Raw genomic sequence first — 11,510 nt, 5'->3', positions numbered from 1 at the left:
CAGAGCCCGCCTTGGCTGCCCCTTCCCCCTCTCAGACCCTCTCCCCACTCTCCCCCCTACATCCCTCACCACCCCGCACCCTCCCATCCCCCCTCACACCCCTACCCTAACCCCCCACAATCCCCACCCTCCGCCAAACTTCTCCATAGTCCCTCGTTGCTTGGGGCTGCTCAAGCAGCTCTGTCTTTTAAGGGCTTGGCCCAGAGGAGACTCTTGAGAAATCTTGGTTCCTTCCGACTCTTCTGTCCTTCAGAGATCTGCAGGCAGCTGCCACCTCCCTCTGCTTTGTTCTGCTTCCTTCACTGTCCTGCTGGGCGGACCCTCCTCCTGGGTCTCCTGGATTACCCTCTGTCTCTTCTCTGTGGTTCTCATTGTCTGAGACCTGCGGGTGTGGTGTGGGGGCTTAAGACAGGGCCTTTGCATCAGCGCCAGGTGCCCTCCTGCAGGACCCACCCATGAGCAAGTGGTAGGGATTTGGGTAGGTTACTGCCCTCTCAAGTCTGTTTCCTAATCAAACAAATGGGTAAGGTCAAGGAAGCTCCCTGGAAAGGTGATGCGAAGTAAAGGCAGTCTCACATAAGCCCAGCACCCAAGGATGGTTGGCCAGCAAGTGTTAAGAATGCACACGTACAGGAGAGGGGGCCTGCTTCTCCCTTGTCCCAGGCTGGTCCTCAGGATGCCTGACTTCTGAGCCTCAGTTTACTCTGCTGCAAAACAAAGATGTAATCCCTGCCCTACCCTCACCATTGAGTGACTTTGAAGGTTCTCCTTACCTGAAGGGGAGAAGGGTAGTATTTCTTAGACGTTTTTTCCACAGTGTTTATCTGTGTTCTTGGGTTTTTCTACTGAAGTGGGGTGTGCCTTTTGCTGGTTGTGGTCACCATTGATAACTGGCCTTCTGGGGCTAAAGTCCTACTCAGAGAAGCCACCTGGGCTCAGACTATCTGCTGTGGTGGGAGGGAACTCCTGGAGCTGCCCAAGGAGTGGTCGTGGGGCCCCCATGCCTCCCCACCAGATTTACCAGAAAGACCTCCTGACCCCTTTCAGAGCCCGGGGAGCGTGGAGCGAGGACTCCCTCCTGATTTACCAGAGGGACCTCCTGACCCCTTTCAGAGCCCGGGGAGCTTGCCATGTTGGCCACAATGCCTGGCTTCAGCTTCTGGGCACTGAGCGTGGGTTGGGCACAGGAACTTTCACTTTTGTTTCTCTTTACTTCCCAGATTATGGGAGTGCAGTGACCTAGTTTTTAGCAGCCTTGTATGTCCCTCTCTGCCAAGGAGACTGCAAGGCCGACAGCACCACAGGGCCCAGTGCAAACGGACTCCAACCCTCAGGGTGCCTTTAACCTGGCTTTACCTTAGTTCACGGCCACTCCTCTTATCTCTCCTTCCTCCTCAGAGCCCCAGCAAATGCTTAGGTCCCTTGCCCCCTGGTCCTTTCTGTGCTTCTCCCATGGGGAGCCATCCTTGATACATTTGTGGTCTCCATCGCACACACCATCTGGTCTCATGCATCTCCCATGGTGTCCTAGTAGACCCACCACGGCCTGCCAGGAACGTGGGAACTGGGAGGGACTCTTGGACAGGCCTGTGAGCCTGTCACTCAGATGAGGACACTTGCCACCTTGACTGTGTGCTCCCATATGCAGACTCTTGCCTATATACATACACTCGCCCTGAACATGTTGTCCCCGTAGAGAAGCGTAGGTAACTCTTGGAAGTCTTCGATCAGTTGTTAAATCTTGTCTCTCTCACCTCACCCCTACAACCTTATGGGCTCTCAGACTTGGAAAGGACTTGAAGGCCATCCAGCTGGGTTGCCATCCAGGGCCTGAGTCCCTCTGAGAGGGGCTCACCTGCTTGCATCGTCTCTGTGATAGAGAGCTTACAAGGTACTGAGCCGTCAGTCTTCAGAAAGTTTCGGTTGGGAGAAAGGTCTTTCTTACATTGAGCTGAAATCTGTCTTCTTTCCCTTTCTACCCACTGGTCCCAGCTTGGCCTTATGGGGTTCCAGGATTCACTGGAGGCCTCCACTGTATCTTCCAGAGTCTGTTCTTCTCCCAGATGAACGCACCCAGTACCTGCAACCATTCCTTGTAACGTTTCCAGGCTCTAAAACGGCAGATCATCACTGCCTCTCGTATGAAGGAGGGGCTGGGTTAGGTGAAGCAGCCCATGTCCTAGGAGCCTGTGGGGTTTTGGCAGCCCCATTACGCTGCTGACGGCTTCGCCTGTTGTCAACGAGACCCTATCCAGTTCCAATGAGTTGCTATGGCTCCTGCCTTCTCCCCAGGAGATATTCACTAAACATCTCTGTGACTCCCAAGTACCACATTAACTTACTAAACCTGCACTCTTCCTTGCTTACCGTCAGTCTTCAGAAAGTTTCGGCTGGGAGAAAGGTCTTTCTTACATTGAGCTGAAATCTGTCTTTCCCTTTCTACCCACTGGTCCCAGCTTGGCCTTATGGGGTTCCAGGATTCACTGGAGGCCTCCACTGTATCTTCCAGAGTCTGTTCTTCTCCCAGATGAACGCACCCAGTACCTGCAACCATTCCTTGTAACGTTTCCAGGCTCTAAAACGGCAGATCATCACTGCCTCTCGTATGAAGGAGGGGCTGGGTTAGGTGAAGCAGCCCATGTCCCAGGAGCCTGTGGGGTTTTGGCAGCCCCATTACGCTGCTGACGGCTTCGCCTGTTGTCAACGAGACCCTATCCAGTTCCAATGAGTTGCTATGGCTCCTGCCTTCTCCCCAGGAGATATTCACTAAACATCTCTGTGACTCCCAAGTACCACATTAACTTACTAAACCTGCACTCTTCCTTGCTTACTGTGGTAAAATACATTGAAGTGCACAGTTCAATAGTGTTAAGTATATTTACATGGTTGCAAAACAGAGTTCCAGAACTTTGTCATCTCGCAAGACTGAAACTCTATATACATTAAACAACACCTCCCTGAGTTCCTTCCTTCTGGTAGACCTGACATCTTCGTATCAGCAAGGTCTTGGTCTGCCTCTTGGCCTGCCAACTTCAGGTTGTGGCTCCACCCTCTGCTGAATGCTGAGTCACCGTTATCAGTGTTCCCCTCCCTGCCTTTGCTCACTGTGTCTCCCATTTTTGCCTGTCAACCAAAACCTCCCAGATCCTGGGGTTTAGACTCAACCTCACTGGACAGCCCTGCCGAGCCAAGTCCTCCGCATCAGTTCGCTTACTCTTTATCATAAAGCCCTCGCATGGCTCCACCGGTGATGCATGACTTGTGGTCATCACCTACTAGGTAGGTCTGCAGCTGGCCACAAGCTCCCTGAGGTCAGGCCCTAGGTCTTCTTCCCCTTGCCACCCCTCAGAGGCTCCATGGGATTTGACTTGAAGGCCCAGGAGACATAGGATCTGGCCATGGGTGAGGGGAAGAGAACTTCCTGTTGGGGCATCTCCTCAGCCTTGGGTGAAAAGGCATCAGAGGAGAAGAGAGGCGCTGGTGAATGTGGCCTGGGGCAGAGGAAGGAGTATGGTCTTTCCTTCATGCTCCAACTTACACCTGGCCACCCCATAGCCATCACTTGGGGGTTATACTTCTGGCCAGATAGGATTAGCTTATGGAAAGGCCCTCTGTGTCCCTCACAACCTACCCAACTCACTCCCATCTCTGTGAAGGGGAACTCCCAGATGCCTAGGGATGATGCTTGGTGCCCTCACAATCAGCCTGGCTAGTGCCTGTCCAGATACCTTTGGTGCCTCAGATCAGGGATCCCCTCCTTCCTGATCCCCCAGACCTTGTTAGGTTGTCCTTCCCATTCCTCTTGCACTTGTGCTTACCTGAATCTTGGTGCTTACCACACTGCTAGTGTTCACGAGTCTGTCTCCTTACTGTGTGCAAGCCTTGGAGGGCAGGTCATGGCTGGTTTGTCTCTGTATACCTAGCACCCAGAGTAGGACCTGGCATAAGCGAGGTTCCCAGGGAGCAGATGAACAGATGGTTAGACTGGGACTGGATGGATAAATGGGTAAGTGTTAGATGAATGGTGGAAGTACAGATTAGTGATGTTGGAAGGATGGATGAGTAGATGGATGGGACTGCATTTTGGCTCCAAATCTGTGTGACTTCTGCTCATTATTGATTTTGCTGGCCTTTGGCTTCACTCACTTACTCTCTCCCTAACCACAGCCCCATTGACCTTGCCCTTTCTGAGGTCATAACCCAAATGAGCACAGGCTTCACTTCTTCCTCCACTGCAGCCCTGACCCCAGCTGATCATACCACTCACCCGCCATCACCACCACTTTCTTTGTTATACTCTCTTCCCTTACTCCACCTCCCCAGTAATGCTCTTCCCTCATCCCTTTCTTTTTAACATTTATTTATTTCATCCATGAATGAAGGCAACAGAGTGAAAGAGAAAGAGATAGCATCCCCCAACAGGACCTGAATGCCACAATCCACCCCCAGCCTTAGCCTCAGCCAGCCCCAGATCATGGGCACCTGTGTGCCTGATGGGTATACGGTATATTTAGGGAGGTCATTGGATGTGACCCAGAATCTTTGCATGTGGGTCAGCCTCCTAGGGCATCAGCGTTTTACCACTGTGCCTCTGTCCAGCCCCATCTTCAGACATTTTCCTTCTGCAGTCCTGCAGCTGACTGACTGCTCTGCGGCTCTAGTCCACCCTCTTGTCTGTGGCTGGCAGGGTCGCCCCGAAACGCATCTTACAGCTCACTCCCCTGCTGCCACTCAGCACCTTCTCACTGTATTCAATAAAGACTGGATTTTTTTTTTTTTAATTTGATCGAGGTACATGTACTTGCTGGAGGGAGACAGAGAGGTTGGGAAAGTGAGAAGGCACTTCCCATAGGCATGGTCATACTGCAGTCCTCCTCCATCTCTCCCTTGGGATTTTGAGTACATCCAACAGGCGCCTCAAGCCACCAGGCCCAGGACACAAACCACATATTTGACCATGTGGGATCCAGCCACCTGAACCACCTTGCAACAGGCTGGCCCTCAAGACCGAATCTTCACACAGCTCATAAAGCCCTGCACTGTCCAGTGGGTTCAGTTGTGCAGACATGTGAAGGGTGACAACAAGGTGGAAACAGGGTGGCCAACTGTGCGGAGCTGGGCCTTTTGGCTGGGGTTCCAGGTGTAGGAAGGGAGCAGCTGCTTGCCCTTGTGGGCTCAGGTGTGAGCCGAGTGTTGGCTCTGAAACATGTCATTATATTTTTGTTGGGTCTCTGTACTGAGCCGTCCCCCTCTTTGCAATCATTCTAGCTTCCAAAGAGTTTAACAAGGAGGTCCTGAAGGCCCACAATGAGTACCGGAAGCAGCACGGAGTGCCCCCACTGACGCTCTGCAAGAAGCTCAACCGGGAGGCTCAACAGTGAGTACTCCCAGCACCCCAGGTGGTTTGGGCCCTCCGTAGCACTACTGCTGCTGTCACAGAGGGGCCCTGGGTGATTGGAGGGCCGTGGGTTTGGGGGTCAGATACGGCCAGACTTCAACACCACTCTGCCACTCATTAGGCAGATCCCTGTGTTTATCCAAGCTTCAGGTTGCCTCTCTGTAAAATGAGGCGTTTGGGGGGCTCAAAGCTGTGTAGGTGTTTTGCTCCTCTTTTTCTTCTGTAAGCCCCTGGCAGGGAAAGAAGCTTGGCCGTGCCAGCTTGGGGCTCACATTTTGGAGGGGAGTGGGATTCCCTGTATTGTGCCTGCTCTGAGGAAGCACTATGGACTCGGCAGGTACTCCGAGGCCCTGGCCAGCACGAGGATCCTCAAGCACAGCCCAGAGTCCAGTCGCGGCCAGTGCGGGGAGAACCTGGCCTGGGCATCCTACGATCAGACAGGTGGGTTGCTATCTCAGCCCCTTACTACCTTCCACAGGAGCTGGGCCTAGGCCGAGCCTCCCCAGGTCCCTGCTGGGCCCAGTGCCCTCTGTGGTGTAGCCACAGGCCCAGAAATGGATAGGAAAGCCAGGGCTCCCTGAATCTGCTCCCAGGCTGACTTCAGTTCACCATGAGGTCTCTGATGGCCAGCTCAGCGCCAGGCCTGTGCTGTGGTGCCAAGGACACAGGGATGAGTCAGGCTGACTGGCCTGCTGCTGGAGAGCGCTTCCAGGCTGAGGAGCAGGGGTGGGGAGACAGTTTCTGCACAGTCTTACTTAGCCTGATTCTGTGGGCCCCAAGGTATCCCCAGCTACTGAGAAACTGGACTTTCTTCACGTTTTTCTACATGTTTGCTTGTTTTACAGGGCTGGCATGTTACTTTTATAACTGGAGAAAAGCAATAGAGCCTTTCCCCATTTTGGGAACAAAAAATAATGGAAAAGAAAGTGCCTTCATCCAAGGTCTCGGTCTGGAATGATCTCACTACACTGACCAGATTTTTTTTTTTTTTAACCAAACATTCTTGAGCTTCCTGGCTCTGACAGCCCTGAAGCAACTTTTTAGGAAAAATATTGGAGAGAGTTATCTCGCTCTCTGAAGCTTTCTCCAAACTCCAAAGGGAGAATGACTCACCCCATCCGGTCTCGCATTCCTGGGAGTTCCTGGGGGAGCTCCTTGAGTCCTCATGGTTTTCCAGCACAGCTTGAGCCAGGGCCCCCTTTAGAAGTGCATGCCTGCTGCTGAGGAAGGCAGGAGCCCTGTCAGAGGCCTCGCCCTCCACCGGCAGGGTCCTCCCCAGGCTCAGGCTATAGCCTTGGTGGCTCAGGGGAGGAGGATGAGCAAGCCTCTGGGCATCAGAAGGGGGAGTTCCAGCAGTTAGCATAATGACTATGTTGCTGGATTCCCATGTAGTCGACTGCGGTTCGCATCCCGGACCCAGTGTAGAACTCACGTGGCTTTGAACTCACGCCAGGCGCGTGTGTGTGCGTGCCCAAGATCCCGAGAGGAGAATGGAGGAGAAGGGATTGTGGCATGACCATCCCCCCTGGGGGGTGATTTCTCGCTTTCTGTCTCTCTGTCTCTGTCTGTCTGTCTGGTGAGCGCATGCACCCTATAGCGAAAACCTCTCAAAAAAAAAAAAAAAGAAGGGGGAGTTCTATCCAGCCTTGCCGTGGTTCGTTGGGGTACCTTGAGCAAGTCTCTACCCTTGAGCAAGTCTCTACCCTCCCAGTTTCCCCATCTCTACAGACAGGGTTGCCTGAGTGATCTCTAAGGCAATTTCTGGATGCATATGGAATCTTTTCCCAGAGCTTTTAAAAAATGCCAATGCATGGACCAGCAAGTGGCATGGTGGTTAAGGCACTGGACTCCCATGTGACAGACCACAGTTTGAGTCCTGGAGCTAGCAGCTTCAAAAGCACACTAGGAGGGGAACCAGCAGTTAGCGTAATGGCTATGTCACTGGACTCCCACGTAGTCGACCGCAGTTCGTGTCCCGGACCCGGTGGCGTAAAACTCACGCCGGGCGTGTGTGCGTGCGTGCCCAAGATCCCGAGAGGAGAATGGAGGAGAAGGGATTGTGGCGTGACCATCCCCCCTGGGGGGTGATTTCTCGCTTTCTGTCTCTATGTCTCTCTCTGTCTGGCGAGTGCACGCGCCCTACAGTGAAAATCTCCCCCCCCCCCCAAAAAAAAAAGCACACTAGGAGCATGTGCGTACATGCCCTAAAAATCAGGAGGAGAATGAAGGAGAAGGGATTGCGGTGTGGCCATCTCCCCAGGGCATAATTTCTTACTCTCTCTTTATTTGTCTTTATCTGGCAAGCACGCACCCTATGACAAAAACCTTAAAAAAAAAATTGCCAGTACCTGGTCTCTCCTCCAGAGAAAGGATATAGTTGGTTTGTGAAGGACACAAGCTTCAGAGTTGTTAAATGCCCCCAGGAGAGGCTACAGTGTGGTCCACAGGCCCGCAGCAGCAGCAGCAGCTGGGAACACATTAGAAACGCAGAACCATAGGCCCCGCTCTGGGTGATTCAGGCACACATTAATGTTTGAGGGTCTAGACCCCTGCCGGAGGCCGGGACCAGCAGCTCCCATTCCAATATCCTTTAGTATCATCACCTGTGTAGTCCTGACTGTTCCAGATGAAGGTGCCTGTAGTGGAGACCCTTGGCCTAGCAGCCTAATTGCCTTTGTTTCTATGGAAATTTCAAAATCAGACATGGGGTAGGATGAAGGCAGTGTCTCTAAGAAACCTGGCATCATTAGCAGTCCCTCGGAGTACACTGCATTCAACCTGCTTGTTGTACAGGGACCCAGAGAGGAAAAGCCCAGGACTACACAGCAAGTCAGTGGCAGGGCGGGGACAGGATGTAGGATGCAGGTCCCCACCCCCAGGCTAGGTCTCTTTCCAGCCCTCAACAAGTCCTCTCTTCAGCCTGGACATACCATGGCAGAAGTCCTCTGCAAGGAGCAACCAAGAGGACCAAGCTCATTGGTGCTTTGTCAGATATCTGTCAGAACTGCAGGGCATGGCTAGGGGGTTAATGGATTAAAATGGAGGAATATGGAACGGGTGGATTTTTTTTCCCCTGGGGGTGGATTTTGTTTTTGCATTCTAGAACAGTGTCTTTCCCCACAGGAAAGGAGGTGGCTGATAGATGGTACAGTGAAATCAAGAACTACAACTTCCAGCAGCCTGGCTTCACCTCGGGGACAGGTGAGTGACAGGGTCTCACCAGCAGCCTGGCTCTGAGCAGATCCGCCTGTCGGGTATCTGACTTCGGAGAGGGACCACCCTCCAGAATCAACCATTACCCTCCTGTTTAATCTCCTCCCTATTTCTCTGGCTTGACCCTACTCAGAGGACAAAGCTGTCATTTCCCCAGTATTCCCCCCCCAACACATAGTACCCCTCCATTTGAGAGCACCCAGGCTGCAGATTCCTGCCCCACCAGCTCAGAATTCTTCACGGTGCTGGAATGTGTCAAGGAGACTGGATTTTAAGGGCTCTAAGAGTGTCCTTTCTGAATTGCCATCTTTTTTATTTTTTTGGAGAGGTTTTTGCTATAGGGTGCATGCGCTTGCCAGGAAGACAGAGACAGAGAGACAAAAAGTGAGAAATCACTCCCCAGGGGGGATTGCCACGCTGCAATCCCTTCTCCGTTCTCCTCTTGGGATCTTGGGCACGCACGCACACACACCTGGCGTGAGTTTAAGCAACTGGGTCTGGGACTCGAACCGCGGTTGACTACAAGGGAGACCAGTGACATAGCCATTATGCCAACTGCTGGTCCCTGAATTGGCATCTTTTTTATTTTTAAAGATTTCTTTTTAATTATAGTTATTATCATTATTCTTCAATTTTGACAGAGAGAGACAGGCAGAGAGAAAGGGGGAGTGAGAAAGCAAGCCGCCAGGTCTGGGACTTGAACCGTGGTCGGCCATGTGGGAGTCTAGCACCTCAACCACCACACCACCTGCCGGCCCCCTGAATTGGCATCTTTAACTGGTCATCCTCCTTCTAGTCTTTCCTCTAATCCATCCACCGCTCAAGCACCCAAAATCCTTCCTGCTGTTGTGCTCTCATTAACCTGCCATGGCTCCCTGGGGCCTTCAGGAAAGGGCCCAGCTACCTGCTCTTGTGATTCTATCCTCCTCCCCTTTGTACCTCCACATCCTTCCTGCCACACTCTCTAGGCCTCATCCCACAGCCGGCCTGGTACGGCTCCCTCCCCTCTTTACTCCAGCTGTGGGTCAAGTGAGTTTAGAGTACAGGAAGCCTGGATCCTGCCTCTGCTCTAGCACCGTTAGCTGTGTGAACTCGGGTCAGTTCTCATCCTTCGTCTTCCCGAGGGAGGGGGCCATAGTGGTAGTTTCCAAGGGACATTCTGAGAGCTGGCGGTTCAGGTGCAGGGAGGGCCCATTCTTACAGGCCGCCTCCCCAGAACTAGCTGACTGAAGTCCCAGCAGCCACTCTGTGTCTTCGCCAGCCTCACCAGGAGCTTTGTCTTTCCTCAGAACCAACTCTGACTCCACCTGGCCCCAGGACAGAGTCAGAAGGGTGTGAGTTTCTCTGAAGAGAAGGGATTCTCTGCCTACAGCCCTGCCCCACCCCTGGGTAGAGCCCCTGTGGCCTTCGCCCTCAGGAGAGTTTCTTCAGAAGCAGGAAGTGACACATTCCCAGAGCCAGTCACCCTTTAGTTTCCTGTGGTTTGCTGTTCACCCCTTGGGGCAGGGTTCTTGCAACTGCATGGGCAGAGGTAGAAGCACTGTGCTGCAGAGGGTTTGTTCCTCCCCCAGCTCGCTCCCAACCAGGCAGCAGGAGCTGCCCCGGGGGCCTCCAGTGAGAACTGGTGAGTCTGTGGCAATGATTGGCAGAGGTGGAGGGACTACCCCCAAGCCAGTGATTAAGGACCTGTAGGTAGAACCTTGTCTTCTTTTAATAAAGATCAATGTCCATAAACATTTTATTTCATAGCGCCTACATTTGCTCTTCCCACGAGCAGGATTCTTGAGCAATTAGACATGAGTCTGAGCAAGTCATTAGCCTTGTTCACATGTGTATACACACTCGACGGGCATAAAGTGTCCCTGCATCCACTATGTAAGCCTCAAACACCATCTGAAAGTAGGGCTTTCTTCTACTTATTTTGCAGAGGAGAAAACTGAGGCCTACAAAGGCTTTTCTAATGCCTGTTGTCCCCAATCTGATGCTTTTTCCATGGCCCCTGCTCTTAGGCAGGAACATCTCAAGAGTCAAAGCAGAGAATGGGGCTCTACTTGCCATGATCACTGACAGCCTGTCTCACCTTTCACCCCATAGCTCCTACTCCTCAAGAGGAAAACCCCAGGGCAGCCAGCCTCTGTGTCATCCCAGGTGCCAGTGAGCAATGCCTGGGGACAAATGTAGTTTGATCCGAAGACAGGAGTAGGGTTTGGATGGTCTGACAATCAGGCCTGCAAGACCTTTAAAGACTCTTAGGCCCATCCAGCATTCTTCGGCCTCCCCCCAGACCCTCATGACCAGCTTCTTGCTGCACCATTGATAAGGAATTCCCTAATCCACATCCATGCTGCAGAAGGGCCTTGGAATATCCTGGAACGCATCCCCCCCCCCCCCTTGACCCGGTCAGCATCTCGTGATGAAGGGCACAGTTCTATACTGTGCTGAGTGGACAAGAACAAGTGCTAGTCATTATCCTGTTATGTTTTATTTAAATGAGTAGGTTTGTTTATTTATTCTGAATGAGTAATGCTTTTACATGATACGGAAAAAAATTTTTTGGAGAAATTTTTGCTATCGGTCACTTGTGCTCGCCAGAAAGACAGAGACAGGGAGACAGAAAGCAAGAAATCACCCCCAAAGGGGGATGGCCACACCACAATCCCTTCTCCATTCTCCTCTTGGGACCTTGGGCACGCACGCACATGCGCCCAGCATGAGTTTAAGCCACCAGGTCTGGAACTCAAACTGCAGTCGACTACATGGGAGTCCAGCGACATAGCTATTATGTCAACTGCTGGTCCTGATATGAAAAAATTTTTAAATAATTATTTAATTTAATTTACTATTATTATTATTCTTTAGTTTGTCCAGGGACACTCACACACACACACACACACACACA

General features: G+C 52.2%; 1 protein-coding gene and 1 long non-coding RNA gene across 4 annotated transcripts in view; one reads left to right on the top strand and one right to left on the bottom strand.

Moving 5' to 3' along the window:
* Positions 1–3,893, bottom strand: part of LOC102487619 (uncharacterized) — a 7,333-nt gene extending 3,440 nt beyond the window's left edge. For both annotated transcript variants that reach the window (XR_003548609.1, XR_333872.3), the window contains exons 1-3: positions 3,819–3,893; positions 632–707; positions 128–382 (exon numbers count right to left, since the gene is read on the bottom strand). This is a non-coding gene — a long non-coding RNA (uncharacterized LOC102487619). The remainder of the gene's footprint in view (positions 1–127; positions 383–631; positions 708–3,818) is intronic.
* GLIPR2 (GLI pathogenesis related 2) overlaps positions 3,112–11,510 on the top strand; it is a 17,979-nt gene continuing 9,580 nt past the window's right edge. The window contains exons 1-4 of one of the 2 annotated variants that reach the window (XM_006143766.3): positions 3,112–3,279; positions 5,269–5,377; positions 5,736–5,839; positions 8,522–8,599. In XM_006143766.3, the coding sequence (XP_006143828.1) occupies positions 3,255–3,279; positions 5,269–5,377; positions 5,736–5,839; positions 8,522–8,599 (316 nt within the window). In that variant the 5' untranslated portion in view covers positions 3,112–3,254. Of the gene's footprint in view, positions 3,280–3,987; positions 4,007–5,268; positions 5,378–5,735; positions 5,840–8,521; positions 8,600–11,510 lie in introns of those variants that run through there. The other variant, XM_006143767.3, reaches the window with a different exon arrangement.

This window comes from Tupaia chinensis, unplaced genomic scaffold, assembly GCF_000334495.1.
Source record: "Tupaia chinensis unplaced genomic scaffold, TupChi_1.0 Scaffold000104_1, whole genome shotgun sequence".
Taxonomy (NCBI): Eukaryota; Metazoa; Chordata; class Mammalia; order Scandentia; family Tupaiidae; genus Tupaia; species Tupaia belangeri.
Note: the sequence above shows the minus strand (reverse complement) of the source record. Positions and strands in the feature narration are given on the sequence as shown.